At 37.5% G+C, this 17231-nt stretch overlaps 1 protein-coding gene across 1 annotated transcript in view; it reads left to right on the top strand.

The window, feature by feature from the left end:
* Nucleotides 1–17231, top strand: part of rars1 (arginyl-tRNA synthetase 1) — an 87500-nt gene that overhangs the window by 32945 nt on the left and 37324 nt on the right. Inside the window, exon 8 of the mRNA XM_079405583.1 lies at nt 16440–16569. Coding sequence (XP_079261709.1) covers nt 16440–16569 — 130 coding nt within the window. The remainder of the gene's footprint in view (nt 1–16439; nt 16570–17231) is intronic.

Raw genomic sequence — 17231 nt, 5'->3', positions numbered from 1 at the left:
GTTGGGGCTAATCTGAGTCACTGTATGTATGAAAGTGGTCTAGAATTCAAAACTGCTTCCACTTCTGTCAATGTTGTAGTCATCTCTTCAAAGTTTAGTGAGGCTTTCCCAGGATCTTTTTCAGACAATTCTTTACTGATCTAACAAGTCTCTCCCAAAAGCCTCCCCACCAAGCAGCACTCTCCACAATAAATTTCCAAGTAATAAACCTTGAAGAAAATAAATCCATAAGCTCAGAGATTTTAAAGGACTTCCATAGTTCTTACAAATCTTGGTCTGCCCTTTTGAATGTTTTTGTGTTGTCCAAGTATATTACTTTGAACAGACCTCTTCTTGCTATAAATCTTTTCAGAGCAAGGAAAAATTTCTCTGTGGTTTGATCTGACACTAATTCTAAATGCACCGCCCGAGTAACAGCACATGTAAAAAGTGCAATGTACACCTTTTTTGATGTCTCATTTGATTTGACGTATAAGGGGCCAGCAAAATCCACGGCAGTAATTTCAAAGGGTGGCGCTTCAGTAACTCTATCCCTTGGCTGTCGACCACGTAAAATCCAATATTTTTCTCTCACCTGAACCAGTGTGTCTCTTACCCCGGAATGCATCACTGTTTCATGACAACTCTTAAGTAGCAATTCAGAGTGTCTTTGCTTTGTGGGGAGCACCCATGGGTGCCGCTCTCAGAAACTTAACTCCAACTGTTGCAACTGTCCTCCTACACTAAGTTCATCCTCATCTAAGACCGGTTTGAAATCCTTAATTTTAGAGTCCTTGTCAACCATTTGACCTAGTCTGAGTAAGTTTATTTCCTTGCTGAAACTCTGCTCCGGAGTTATCCTTATCCAGTATTTTTTAGCTGCAAGTAGCTCTTCTGAAGTCGTGGCCTAATGGTTAGAGAGTCGGACTTGTAATCCGAAGGTTGCGGGTTCGAGTCTCAGGCCGGCAGGAATTGTAGGTGGGGGGAGTGAATGTCCAGCGCTCTCTCCACCCTCAATACCACGACTGAGGTGCCCTTGAGCAAGGCACCGAACCCCCAACTGCTCCCCGGGCGCTGCAGCATAAAATGGCTGCCCACTGCTCCGGGTGTGTGTTCACGGTGTGTGTGTGTTCACTGCTGTGTGTGTGCACGTTGGATGGGTTAAATGCAGAGCACGAATTCCGAGTATGGGTCACCATACTTGGCTGAATGTCACTTCACTCACTTCTGTTGTGAGTTCACCTTGTATTTTGCATCTGGATTGAGCATTGTTTATGAACCTCTTTATCCATGCTGTTATTCGCAGCACTGTTTTCAGTCTGCTGTATTTCGTTAAATCCAAAAGAGGTTCTGTTGGTGCAAGGCTGCTAAACTGCACGGTGACCTGAAGTTTGGATCTTAACTCAATGTTCTTTTCAGAAACAGAACTTTCTTCAGGCTCTTCCGGATGATCAGGAGCTAACGATGCTGGGCCATACCACCAGAGCTCACTGTGTATGAGTTCCTCTGCACTCTTTCCGCAGGTAGCTAAATCAGATGGATTGTTTTTTCCGTTACAATGTGACCACGATTCTGGATTTGTGAGATTCTGTATCTCAGCTACTCTATTAGCTACAAATGGTTTCCATTTTTGTGCAGAGCTCTAAATCCAATGCAAGACAATTACTGAATCTGTCCACATTTGTATTTGATGCTTTTCCATCTTCAAGGGATGAAGCAGATTATGTCCTATTCTTGCTCCAATTAAAGCTCCCATTAGCTCCATTTAGCGATTATCGTCAATTTGATTTCACAGATACCATTTAAACTAAACTGAGCTAGACAATGACATCACTGAATTCAATAATGAAATGCCTTTATCTGAAAATTGAGTGTTTAATCTTATTATACATTACTGACACTCTATCCTCCAATACTGTTAAGTGCTTTGACACAATCTGTATTGTTAAAAGCGCTATATAAATAAAGGTGACTTGACTTGACTAAACGTGGTAAAGTGAGCTACTTCAAAGGAGCAATCCTTGCCTTTGATGCTACAAAACTGGTTACAGTTTCTCCATTTAAATTTTTTCCCTGCAAGTATGCAACTACACTGTATGCCTTTTCACTAGCATCACAAAACGCATGCAATTTGTGTTTTTCAATGTTAGGTTGGATCTCAATTTCATACCACCTTGGTATAGCTATCAAGTGAAGCTGGGGCACTTCAGAACACCACTGGTTTCACGCTCTTGTTAAATCTGGAGCTAACTGGTGATCCCAACTAAGTCCCCTTTCCTGAAGAATACATGGGGCACTTCAGAACACCACTGGTTCCACGCTTTTGTTAAATCTGGAGCTAACTGGTGATCCCAACTAAGTCCCATTTCCTGAAGAATACATTTCACTCTAATAGTGAAAGGAGTCAAGAATCCAATAGGATCAAAAATGCGGGATGATGTTTTGCAACGTTTCTCTGTGTTGCCCTTCGCCTCCAAAACACTCAACAGTTGCTTGAAATCAAACACAAAGTCATCACTTTCTGGTCTCCATACTAAACCTAATAATTTTAGCACATTTCCACTGCTATTCGATACCAGATGTTGCTCCATTTAATTTCCTGCCCATCTTGCTCTCAGTTCTGAGTTTGTCACCCATTTACATAGTTTCATTCCTGCATCTTGTAGGATGTCTCTGGCAGATGTGGAAATGGGGGGGGGGGGGCGCTGTACCGCCCCCGTTGAGAAACACTATTATAAATAAATATAAAAAGTAGCCTAATTCTGTGGGGAAAAAGCGGACTTGACAACCCTGCATCCATGAGGTGCAGGAGTCAGATTTGATTGATCACGTGTCTAGAGTAAGGAGAGGTGAATGACAATGATGGAGGATTCACTGCTCAACAAATCCTGAGCTATGACAGATATCTTATCTTGTAAGATGTTCTTCTGTGGGCGGAGCTTAGCTGGAGGCAGAAAGATCACCCTGACCGCTTCACTAATGCTAGCTATGAAGTTTGTTAGCTTGTTTTTTTTTTTTTTTATCTGGAGAAATTCCGATTTTACCTGCATAAGTAAGGTCACACATGTAAGGCTGACCCGCACATGCTTTTACTCAAAGCTTGGTTGATCTGACAGGATTCCCTCCGGTTGAGTGACTCATATCTAACCTGTATTAAGACAAACATACTGTGTCTATCTAGTCGTGAAGATGTATATACATTTCAATTTCAGCAGGCAACTATTTTTACAGCTACATTTTTATTCCTGCCACAATTAATCACAACAATGTATATACAATTACAAATGATAAAGCATATATATCGTCAGTTTGTTGTTTTACACGCATGCACACAGACATTATTTCATGCACGACATAGTGGTGAGATGCATAAGAAATCTTTAGACGCACTCATAATAACTAAAAAACAATACTTTATTGAACCTTTTCTGATAAGAAGTGTGCGTTTCTGATGATGATCGTTTCTGTCCAGTCCACTTGTTTTATCGCGTTTAACCACAGCTTTCGTTTTTTTTGTTTTTTGTCTGGCAGAGGCAGCAGGTATGCATCCACATTTCAAATTGAAGCCTGTACTACATTGATTCGGGCACCCAACATCACAACAAGATGATATTTTAAGCTCTTTGTGTAGCCCAATCTATGCTGTTTTGAATTGGCCGCCTCCAGTTTTCACTTTGTTTTGCCTCCAGCTATGACGTAACTGTGACGTCGGCCCTAAAAGGGTCTATTCGCGGCAGTGGCAGCGGATATTCTGTGGCCGCTGCCACTGACTTTTGTGACCGCTGCCGCTGTTTATGGCAGATGCCTCGGTTCCTGGCAATGACTTTATATGATATATATATATACACACACACACACACACACACACACACACACACACACACACACATACATACATAGTCATGGCCAAAAATATCAGCACCCTTGGTAAATATGATCAAAGAAGCCTGTGAAATTTAATCTGCATTGTTAATCCTTTTGATCTTTTATTTAAAAAAATTCACACAAATCTAACCTTTCATTGGATAATAAGAATTTAAATGGAGGGAAATATCATTATGAAATGTTTTTCTCTAATACACATTGGCCACAATTAACGGCACCCTTTTATTCAATACGTTTTGAAACCTCCATTTGCCAGTTTACCAGCTCTAAATTTTCTCCTATAATGCCTGATGAGGTTGGAGAACACTTGACAAGACATCAGAGACCATTCCTTCATCCAGAATCACTCCAGATCCTTTAGATTCCCAGCTCCATGTTGGTGCTTCTTCTCTTCGGTTCACCCCACTCATTTTCTACAGGGTTCAGTTCAGAGGACTGGAATGGCCATAACAGAAGCTTGGTTTTGTGCTCAGTGACCCATTTTTGTGTTGTTTTTGAGGTTTGTGTGTGGATTATTGTACGGTTGGAAGATCCAAACATGGCCCATTATAAGATTTCTAACAGAGTCACTTATTGATTTTTTTTATCTGTTGGTATTTGATCTAATCCATGATGCCATGTGTCTAAACAAGATGTCCAGGACTTCCAGCAGAAATATAGGCCCACAACATCAAAAATACAGCAGTATATTTCATTGTATACATGGGGTGCCATTTGAAGTTCCAGTCATGTCTGATAACTGAATATGCTGGAGTTTGTTTTTGGATGAGCTAGGATATTTTTTTTGAAACCCTCCCAAACAACATGTGGTGATGTAGGTGCTGTTTGTCAATTAAATTTTTTTTTTTTTTTTAAAGGTTTTCTGACCCCGCGATTCAATTATTTTCTGCAATTCTCCAGCTGTGGTCCTCGGAGAGTCTTTAGCAACTCTCCTTCTGATCGTATTTACCAAGGGTACCGATATTTTTGGCCATGACTGTATGTGATATATATGTGTATATATGTTGTACAGTGGGGGAAAAAAATTTTTGGTCCCCTGCTGATTTTTTTTTACATTTGCCCACTGACAAAGAAATGATCAGTCTATAATTTTGATGTTAGGTTTATTTGAACAGTGAGAGACAAAATAACAACAAAAAAATCCAGAAAAATGCATTTCAAAAAGGTTATAAATTGATTAGCATTTTAATGAATTAAATAATTATTTGATCCCCTATCGATCAGCAGGATTTCTGGCTCCCAGGTGTCTTTTATACAGGTAAGGAGCTGAGATTAGGAGCACTCACTTAAAGGAGAGCTCCTAATCTCAGCATGTTTCCTGTATAAAAGACACCTGTCCACAGAAGCAATCAATCAATCAGATTCCAAACTCTCCACCATGGCCAAGACCAAAGAGCTGTCCAAGGATGTCAGGGATAAGATTGTAGACCTACACAAGGCTGGAATGGGCTATAAAACCATCGCCTACCAGCTTGGTGAGGTGGTGACAACAGTTGGTGCAATTATTCGCAAATGGAAGAAAAACAAAATAACTGTCAATATCCCTCGGACCGGGGCTCCATGCAAGTTCTCACCTCATGGAGTTTCAATGATCATGAGAACGGTGAGGAATCAGCCCAGAACTACACAGGAGGATCTTGTCAATGATCTCAAGGCAGCTGGGACCATAGTCACCAAGAAAACAATTGGTAACACACTATGCCGTGAAGGACTGAAATCCTGCAGCGCCCGCAAGGTCCCCCTGCTCAAGAAAGCACATGTACAGGCCCATCTGAAGTTTGCCAGTGAACATCTGAATGATTCAGAGGAGAACTGGGTGAAAGTGTTTTGGTCAGATGCGACCAAAATCGAGCTCTTTGGCATCAACTCAACTTGCCGTGTTTGGAGGAGGAGGAATGCTGCCTATGACCCCAAGAACATGAAGGTGGAAACATTATGCTTTGGGGGTGTTTTTCTGCTAAGGGGACAGGACAACTGCACCGCATCAAAGGGACGATGGACGAGGCCTTGTACCATCAGGGCCAGGTCATTGAAGCCAGGGCATTGGAAATGGGTCATGGATAGGCTCAAGAAGAAGCACATTAAGGTCCTGGAGTGGCCTAGCCTGTCTCCAGACCTTAATCCCATAGAAAATCTGTGGAGGCATCTGAAGGTTTGAGTTGCCAAACGTCAGCCTCGAAACCTTAATGACTTGGAGAGGATCTGCAAAGAGGAGTCGGACAAAATCCCTCCTGAGATGTGTGCAAACCTGGTGGCTAACTACAAGAAACGTCTGACCTCTGATTGCCAACAAGGGTTTTGGTAGCAAGTAATGTCATGTTTTGCAAAGGGGTCAAATACTTATTTAACTCATTAAAATACAAATCAATTTATAACTTTTTTTGGAAATGCGTTTTTCTGGATTTTTTTGTGTGATTCTGTCTCACTGTTCAAATAAACCTACCATTAAAATTAAATATAGACTGATAATTTCTTTGTCAGTGGGCAAACGTACAAAATCAGCTGGGGATCAAATAATTCCCCCCACCCCACTGTATATGACCGTTAGCAGCACAAAACACAAATATGCACTGGACTGAAGTCTTTACAAAATCTATTTTGCCAATATCATATTACAGTTTTAACTGAAGGTGCTTTTAACTGCGTGAGAAAATGCATGTGTGGCATGAGAGTGTGAGTAAATTGTCAGTTGCGTGAGTCTCACGCTGAATGCAGGAGAGTTTGCAGCCCTGGCTAAGTAGTTTAAGATACTGTTTGTACTGTAAAAGCTACATTTGAAAAACATAGCCTATGTGGTAATTTATACTCAGATGCTGCTCTTTCTGGCTGCAGTGCTTTGTATTATTAGCTGCCAAACCAGTTATTTAATGTACTGTTTTACTGTAAAAACTACATTGAAAAAAATTATTAACTTGTGTGGCAGCTGTGCAGTTTGTAGCAGACTCTGCTGTCACAGACTTGGAGACCAGGCAATCTTTTTGTAATCTTTTATTGTCCAATTTTGGTGAACCTGTACAAATTTTTACCCCACTTTCCTGTTCTTAGCTGACAGTAGCACCTAGAATGGTCTTCTGCTGTTGTAGCTCATCTGCTACATTTATACATCTGCAAGGTTTGACTTTAGAGATGCTTTTTAGCGTACATAGGTTGTAATGCATTTGTGTTTGAGTTACGGTTGCCTTTTTATTAGGGATGCACGATATTTATCGGACCAATAAATTATCGACCGATATAAGAGAAAATTACGTCATTTTTATTGCTCCGATAAATAAATTAAATCCGATAACTAGATCCGATAAAGTATGCTTGCTGGTAAATCAATCAATCAGTCTGATTTATCTGAGATTCATCTTCTTTCCGAGTGCAAGTGATTGCAGCTTTAAACTGCAGTGACTCTCAGCATGTGTTGTGCTCATTACGTCATCATTTGCAAACATGTCTTCGCCGGTCTGGAAGTTTTTCTCGGTGGCAGAGGAGGACAATGCCATTGCTATTTCCAGCGCGTGTTCAGCAAGGATTCCGAAAGGAGGAAAAAAGGCATCAAGTAGGGTTGTGACAGTGAGGAAATTTTCCCACTGGTTGTTAATCGACGTGTGTCAACACCTTACCGGTATCACCTCGGTGGATGGGGGGTGGACGTTGTTTGAGTCTGCTCTCTTTTCCTCGTTTTCCATCGGTTTTAAATGGCTTTTAAGCTCTGTGCGCGTTTTATTTTCACTTTTAAATTAGTGGCAATTCGGCGTCAAGCAGTTGTTTGTTTTTAGTTCGCTTGAGTTTTCTCACTTTCCTTTGCTTAAATAGCTTGTAAAAGCACCGTGCGTATTTTTTCACTTTTAAATTAACGGCAATTCGGCATCAATTGCAACATACAACATAGAACATATAGCTAACTTTTATTAACAAAACTAATAAAAATACACCATGCTATATGCCTAATATAAAATAACAGATAACTTACAAATTTTAAATATGTATGGTAGGCCTATACAAAACTGAAAATCAGTAAAGACTGAGGAACAAATAATTATAAAACGTGGAACGTTTTTTAGTGAGATGGAGGCACGGACTGCATACACCTTGATGTAAAATAATGGGAAAAATATCACAGTTTAAATATAAAATAAAAATCAGCAAATACTGTGGAACCAAATAGGCTAAATGAGAAACGAATGTTTAAAAAAATAAAAAAATAAATAGACCTTCCAATATCACCTTAGATAAATGGCAGGTCAACAGGCTTTTCAAAATCCACAAATATTTTTAAAACAGGTGCTTTGACATTTAAATTTTGAAACTCTTCTGCCATTGTCTTGTCTTTTTCACCTCACTCTTGTCAGTCAGTTCGACTCTCTCTTCAGTTGATAAATGAAATCTGATCTGTGATGCGCGACTGTCGTTCGTTCACAAAAATGAACCGAAATACATGCCTTACAGCCATGATAAATATATCTAAAGAAAGCTTTAAATTGCTACTTAACGAAATAAATAACGAAAACAAAAACTATTTAATACAATCGTTATCCGTGAAGATTCACTTCTCTCTAAAGGCACGTCTAACGAGGAGATGACGAATCCTTACTATTTCCCGCGGACACATTCATGGTAATTACTTTTGCTGGGGCTTTTGCCTTATTGTGTGTATTTGAAGCAGAACTCTTCAGCTGTGCTGACAGCTCGCTGCTGCTGCGGGACACTAAACACCGTCGAGTCGCTCTTGACAGTCACGGCAGCACGGACTCATACTCATCAATAATTGATGGATGTCTAAAATATAAAGATAAGGAGAAGCCTAAAACAGGCCCGAGGCCCGGCCCGCGTCTGAACTATGACATGAATATTGGCCAGTAGCCCGGCCCTAGGGACATAAAGTAGGAGCCCGACTTTAAATTAAATTTAAAATAATAATAATAATAATTGGGGGCTAAAACTGTGTTGTAATGCAAGCGTTACTGAAAAAGTAAAATATTACTGAAAATTGATTAGTAATGCCTTACACTACTGCGTTACAGCAAAAAGTAATACGTTACTGTAATGCATTACTTTTGTAACGCCTTACTCCCAACACTGCTTAAAGACTATATAACTTTCTCATCCTCGTACACTAAAACGTTGAATAGATGCATTTCTTTATGCATGAAATATTTGAAAATAAATTTGTTGTTAATGAGTTGTTAATTGCAGATAAACCATAGTTGTATCTAGTGTTGTCAAAAATATCGATATTTCGATAAATATCGATACTGAAATATCTGAACGGTACCAATATTAATTTCCCGAAGTATCGATACACGATACTAGCCGAGCTGTCACTTTCACTTCTCTCCAAAGGCGCGTGGACAAGCACCACACGTGACCGCACTCATCTCCTTTGCTCTGGTTAAATAGCAAAAGTGAAGTGAATAGAAAGATGACTGCTCTGGTTGTTAAAGAACACAGCAGGAGCGCTATCTGTAGAGTCTATGATCTCCGCGATGCAGAGAACGCGCACGGAATCCAGTCATAAACACGGAATTCACAGTTTAATGCGTAATGTCACGGAATTTGTCAAAGTTTGGATGAATTAATCAAAAGTAGGTCATTACACTTAAATCAAATCGCGATATGGACTAGTATCTGTAAATATTAAGCTGCAAAAGTGGATTTAAATATGAATCCTGCATGTTCTGTGCGTCTCTGTGTGAATGTGCTGCACGTGCGGTTTTGTTTACTAATGTGGCGCTCGCGGTGATTTCAGCATCTGCCGTCTCAATGAGGACATAAATACATCAACAATATCTCCAGAACTGATCTGAAAGGCACTTTACGTGCATTTTACCATTTAATTTGAGTAAAACTAGCGTCATATCATACACACACAGAACTTTAAAGGTATTCACGGCAACCCGTCAAAATAAAAGTTCGGTTTAACTTAACTTAAAGACCGTGTGCCAGAAATAGGCTATATTACTATTATTTAGTAGAATGTACATAATACTACTACTTACTACTACTGTTAATTTTTTTTAAATAAATAATCACAAAATATTTTAATTTTAATAGTAAATCCCCTTCATTTGCCAAAAATGTAAATGTTTAATTTTCATTAATTCAAATATAAATTAATTAAAATTGTTTTATGCCTTCATCTGATATCCAGTAAAATTTAAATACACAACACAGAATTTCTGAGGGGGAAAGCACATTTCATAAGGCTACTGTAAGAATAAATAAAAATTGTTTGTATGCATTCAAATAATAGACATGCTAAAACACAGAATTTGGTAACAATAAAACATAAGGTGAGAAAAAAATAAAACATTTCATACGGCCTTAAACGTGTCATTTTTGTTACACTTTTAATAAATTAAATGTTAAATTGTATATTTTTCATGATTTTAATGAATTAGACATGCTTTTAGATTAATAGCATTTAATTTGACCATAAAAAAAAAAGAGTCCAGAAAAATTCAAACGGAAAAAAACGGAATCCAGAAAAATTAAAATGGAAAAAATTGAATGTAGAAAAAAATAAAACGGAATTTGGGGAAAAATAAAATGGATTTCATAGGGCCCTATATCTGGAAATATTTTGGTTCTGAAGCAAATGAGAATATCAACAAATAGAACTTTGGATTTTAATTAGTACATGTATTAGTAAACGTTAGTTTCAATTAACATTTAACTAAGATTAATAAAAGATTAATAAATAAATCAACAAATGCAGTACCTCAAGACATTTTTTTGTTCATGTAAAATATACCGCATGTTCTCGACTTGTTACATTTATCTTTAAATTAAAAAAATTACCCCCTTAATATTGTGGCAGCTTTTTTCTCCGTGGTATCGAAAATGGTATCGAATATCAATATGTTTCAAGGTATCGTATCGAAGTTAGAAATTCCAGTATCGTGACAACACTAGTTGTGTCATAATTCTGTTAAACCATTTCTGTTACAAAGTATTGTGGTTACGCAAAAAATAAAAAACATTTGAAGAGTCAGGACTGATGTTTGCTATAGTTATGCCAGAGCTACTAAAATATCAGTTTAATCAGTGAATCTTAGATTTTGTATTCTCCTGGGTGCACAAACTGCAGATTATATGAAAATTATAATATAAAAATATGAACTTATCGGTATCGGCCATGAGATTTAATTATCGGTTATCAGTATCGGTTCAAATTTTTCATATCGTGCATCCCTACTTTTTATCCACTCAAACCTGGCCATTGTCCTCTGACCTCTGGCATCAAAGAGGCATTTTAGACCACAGAACTGCTGCTCTCTGGATATGTTTATTTTTAGACCATTCTCTATAAAACCCTGGAGATGGTTATGTGTGAAAATCCCACTAGATCAGCAGATGCTGAAATACCTGTCTGGCACCAACAACCATGCCACATTCAAAGTCCCTTAAATCAGGGGTATTCAAACTGTGGGTCGCAGAGTGGGACAAGGTGGGTCGCACAAAGCCACTTGGCGGCAGCTAAATTACACACACACAGTTCCTAGGGCGGGACTATATACAAAGATTAATTACGAATTGCGATATTGATCAGTGCGAATTTTTTTTTTTTTTTTTTTCCAATCGCAAAGGCCAGGATTTAAAACATGCCTTGAGTGTTTTGAAGCGTGGGCGCGCACGAGTTGTAATAACAGTGAGGGTCTCAGAGCGATGGTTCATTATTAAAATGCTTGTCGGCGTTATTAATGAGAAGAAACTCGCTCACTTCACTGCGCTGTGTTTTGCATGAGATTGCATACACTGGAAAATTCAAATGTTGCGAAAACTGTTTCAGGTAGGCTATGTTTATTCATTTCTATCGTCTGTTTGAACTCTGCGCTAGAGCCCTGCATTTTGGACTTTTTTTACACCTCTAGGGCTGGGCTTCGGGCCAATTTTCACGTCATAATTCAGACGCGGGCCGGGCCTCGGGCCTGTTTTAGGCTTCTACTTATTTTTATAGCTTAGACATCCATCAATTAGTAGCCTAATGAAAAAAATTGCCGCGCTGGTAGAAACAGGAGTCTGTGCTACTGTGACTGTCAAGAGCGGCTCGACGGTGTTTAGTGTCCTGCAGCAGTAGCGAGTGCCATCAGTGCAGATGAAGAGTTCTGCGTTCAAATACACGCAATAAAGCTTCCCGTAAAGCCCCAGCAAAAGCAATTACCATGAATGTGTCCTGGGGAAATAGTTAGGAGGTATTTTAATTATTTACTAATAAACTAGTGTTTTCTGTGTCAGTGTTGCAAAGATGATGACGATCCTGACTCGCCATCTCTTCATTAGACGCGCCTTTAGAGAGAAGTGCATCTTCATAGATTATGATTATAATGAATTATTTCGTTAATATAGATATATTTATCATGTCTGTGAGGCATGTATTCGCTGACTTTCGGTTCATTTTTGTGAAGCGCTCCTGTTCAAGACGAGACGGCAGAAAGCGCATCGTTTTCTATTTTATAAAAGCAGACGTTTTGTTGATATTTTGAGTGCACACAAATAAAAGTAGACCCTTTACAGTTCCGAATGATGTATTACTCTTATGAGCAAAAAATAAGGCGAAAAAATGCAATTGATTGCGCTGGTGCCTCCATGTCCTGTGTTTTAGCTTCGACTCTCCACACAAACTATTGGATACAGCGCACATTAAGATATAGCTGAACATTTATTCAACCATTGCAAAAGTACATTTCTGGCTGAAGTAAATTTGTCATCTCGGTTTTTAGTGTTTATTTAAAATGAGACACATCTGTTTATTATTTTTACAATTATTTCACAATTATTTTAATCTCGAAACTGTTTGAGATTCTGCTTCTCTTCTTATGCTTTACTAAAAAAAAAAAAAAAAAAGAAGTGTTGGGTTGTGAAGGCATTTTCTGCACTGAACCCCTCTATGAGTTTAACAACACTCCAGTGCGGATTACAGTCATAGCCACACCAGAGTGAGCGCGTTTCGAGGTTTTATGGACATATTTCATAGACTCATTATCGTCTGTAAATGAAAAAATTTAAACGTAAATATTAGTAGTGAAATTTTACAGTGGTACTATAAAATAAAATGGCTTTTTCTCTTAAATACTTAATTTCTGCCATATTATGTTTTTAATTAAGATTAAGCTTATAGTGTCAATTGTTTTTTATCTCAAACATGTTGGTGGGTCTTGAAATAGATTCTACTTGTCTAGGTGGGTCGTGGAATGGAAAAGTTTGGGAACCCCTGCCTTAAATCACAATTCTTCCCTATTCTGATTCTGACATTTTGTAAAATGCAATAAAATCAAGAATTCATTCTTGTTCATTCCCTTTAACTTTTATTTAATTGACAAAAGTACAAAGAAAAGATTTACAAAGTTTTCATTGACCAACGTAAATGTATTTTGTAAATATGAACAAATGTTGATTTTAATGGCTGGATTGGTTGCAACACACTCCAAAAAAGTTGGGAAAGAGGCATGTTTAACACTCTCACATCAACTTTCCTTTCAATTAAAATGTTTCATTGTTTGGGAATTGACGATACTAATTGTTAAAAGTTTTGCAAGCAAAATTTTTGTCCAGTCTCATTTGATACAAGACTTCAGAAGCTCAGCAGTCTGATCGTTGTTGTCTGATTCTCCTTTTCATGACTGGTCATACATTTTCAATTGGAGACCGATCTGGACTGCAGGTATGCCAGTCTAACACATTCACTCTGTCTCTATGAAACCACGCTGTTGTAGCACATGCAGAATGAGAGCTGGTATTTTCTTCTAATAACCATGGACTTCCCATGAAAGACGTCATCTTGATGGCAGTGTATATCTCTGTACAATCCCAATATGCCTCTATGTCAATAGTAGGGCTGTATACCTTGGAGAACCTGGCGATACGATACATACCTCGATACACAGGTCACGATTCGATACGTACCTCGATACAGAGCTGTCTCGATACGATTTGATACAATGTGACACGATTCGATACGATTCAATAAAAATACATGGGCCAGAGCCAATTAGTTAATGCTGAACACATTTAATCAACAAACAGAACTCTGCATTTTTCTTCAATTTATTGAAGACAAAAGTGCAGGGCTTGACGCTTACCTATTCCCCAAGGAGCACATGTGCTCCTAAGTCAAAAAATTTAGGAGCGCATTAAAAACATTTAGGGGCGCAATGCAAATTTTTCTAATTAGGTGTTTTAGCTTAATAAGGGGATACAAAGAGACATTTACAAGCACCATTATTTAATTGATCAGAATACAGAAAGTACACAAGGTTTTTAAATAATTTTACTTCAGACACTATTTAATAGGCTAATTATGTAATTAGTTATAATCCTATTAAACTGTGTCGGTATAAAATTTTTACAATAATCATTGAAGCTTGTGTCACGGTATATGTTTTTGTTTTTAAATCACAATATATAATTTCTAAGTGAAAAAAAGTGTTGTCCTCCTAACAGGTTAAATAACTTTATTAAAGATAATTTACTAAAAGACTTTTATAAAAAATACATAAAAATATAAAGTAAACAAGTGTTTCAAGATTAGAGTGCAAAAGATTGTTCAAATGAACGAAAGAACAATAGGTAAGTAAGGTCCCATAACATTAGTTAAAGCAGGTTAACATTAACTAAAAATGTGCAATACCTAATTGTTGCAGTAGTTAATATTCTTTGTTAATGTTGATTTAATAAAAAATACAACTATGCTAGTTAATGTTAGCTCCATTGAATTATATTAAGACAACTTTTGATTTTATAATGTATTATTAAAAGTTGAAATTAAGATAGCATTATTAATAAATGCAGTCATTGTTTTTTTTCATGTTAACTAATGGAACTTGTCTTACTGAACAATAATAACGAATCAGTCGTTATAGATAGGCCCACTGTTCTCTATTATAGATCAGTGGATGGGCCATGTTTTAGCTTAGAAACAATGTTTGAAAATAAATAGCTCATTAAGTCTTTAAGTAAGAATTATTTGATGCTATTGTGAAGACTAAAGCGAATATAAATATCTAAATGGCTGTGAGTGTGAAACATTATTTACACAGTTTTAGGAAAGTAGCACAGCTGATTTGTTTACTGGGTTACCGGGGTAACGGCAGCGCCCTCTAGTGGCGAATGTGCGTCATTCAGCGCGTCTTCACTTTAACTCGCTCCGCTTTTCTTCTCATCTGTGCTCATTTAAATTAAAACGTTGCCTTTTTAAAGTTGTAAAGTAATCATATGAGGCTGCATCGCAATTTTTCCATAAATAAACAGAATAAATTAATAGTTTGTTATAGGCTACTGTATAAGTTAGGCTGTTTTGTATTTTGTTTTGTATTCGCACTTGTGCTCCTAAATACATTTTCCAGTTCGCACACATCTATTTTTAGTCGCAAATGCGAGTGAAATGCTCGCACTGTCGAGCCCTGAAGTGCATTATAACAAAGTGCATTTTGCTTAAATATTTGCAACTTTAAGTGCTCTGATTAATTGTACACAAATTGTATTAATCTGGAAATTACCACAAGTCAACATTTAACTTTCCAAGGGTACAGTCTGAGCTCACACAAGCACAAAATCATCTTCTTATTATTCTTAACTTCTTATTAAATCTTCTTATAATTCTTTTTTGTGACACCATGTACTGCCATAACATATTTCACTATGAAATCACTTAAATGCTACATCTTGCTTTAACATTTTCCATGAGTTTTTTGAAACTCGCGGGCGCTGCTCCGCCCCCTAATGGCTGGGCGGAGTATCGATACTAAGGGCTAGAATATCGATACTGTATCTTTTTTTATTATATCGGTATGTATCTAAGAATCGATATTTTGAGCACACCCCTAGTCAATAGTACCTTCGCATATATGACAGTCACCCATGCTGTTTGCTCTACTGCACCCCCATACCATGACAGACATTTGCTTTTGCTTCTGTCGCAAAAGTCTGGATGGTCCCTTTGGTCTTTGGGACTGAGAACACTGATGTCTGAGCGTGGTGACTCTAGATGCACTGACTCCAGCTTCAGTCCACTCCTTGTGAAGCTCTCCCAAGTGTTTGAATAGGCTTTGCTTGACCGTATTCTCAAGCTTGCGGTCATCCCTGCTGCTTGTGCACCTTTTCCTACCCAATTTCTTCTTTCCAGTCATTTAATATGCTTTGATACAGCACTCTGTGAACAGCCACACCTTTCAGTAATCTTCTGTGACTTACCCTCTTTGTGGACGGTGTCAGTGAGCTGTAAGCTCTAATCATCAAAATGAAAAAAACTTCTGAAATGTTTTACTTTACATGTAATGAATCTAGAATATATGAAAGTTTCACTTTTTGAAACAAGTTACAAAAAATAAAGAACTTTTTCATGATATTCTAATTTTTTGAGATGCACCTGTATGTGGAGTAACTTGCATTTTAACAGTGGTTTTATTGTTTGCACATCTCTAAAAATGTAAGTAGCTTTTTAAGGTCCCTTGTAACATACAGTCTCTTTGTGGAAGGCTTTGACAGAAACTCTATAGAGCCTTCGTTGTGCATTCTGTGCAACTGATTTTTATTTAATTTTTTTTACTTTTCAAAGCTGTTAAACTACTGTCTACTTTCATCTCTATCAGGAATCGAAGAAAAGGTTTGATGAGGATGAGGAGTTTAAGAGGAGGGCCTACCAGTGTGTGGTTAAACTACAGAGCAAAGATCCAGACTTCATCAAAGCCTGGAACCTCATCTGTGATGTTTCCCGCAATGGTATGTGTGAGAAATTAATCACTAAGAATGTCATTCTCAGTAAGACAGCATGCACAAACCTTGACAGACAGTATGTTCCCTTCAGAGGGTAAGGATAATATGAATTGTTCATTGCTGAAGAAAGCAGAGAAACACTTTTTTCTTTTGAAAGAAATTAATACATTTATTCAGCAAGGATGTTTTCAAACATTGTTTGAAAGTGACAGTAAAGATGTTTATAATGTTACAGAAGATTCCCATTTCAAATAAATAAATACCTGTACAAATGCAAAAGGTCAACATTTTTTGATAATTATTGACCTAGAGCAGGGGTCTCCAACCTTCAACGTCAAAAGAGCCATTTTGGCCCATTTCCTACCAAATAAAATTCATGTGGAGCCACAAAATATTTGATGCCCAAATAAAGATAACACGGCACATAGCTAAAGTTTTATATTCAGGTATGTTACAGGGCAGAGGAGTAGCAATCATTTCAGAAGTGAGGGGGAAAGAAATGTCAAATGTAGTAATAATAATAATTATTATAATAATATTTATGTATGTATAATTTACAAAAAAATATCTTTTAATTGGCTTAGAAATAAAATACACTGCTGGACAATAACCAATAATTTGTCTTCTATAATATTTTTTATAAAATATTTTACTAATGACAATTTTAT

This window comes from Barbus barbus (genome assembly GCF_936440315.1).
Source record: "Barbus barbus genome assembly, chromosome: 43".
Taxonomy (NCBI): domain Eukaryota; kingdom Metazoa; phylum Chordata; class Actinopteri; order Cypriniformes; family Cyprinidae; genus Barbus; species Barbus barbus.
This window is presented reverse-complemented; position numbering and strand designations above follow the sequence as displayed.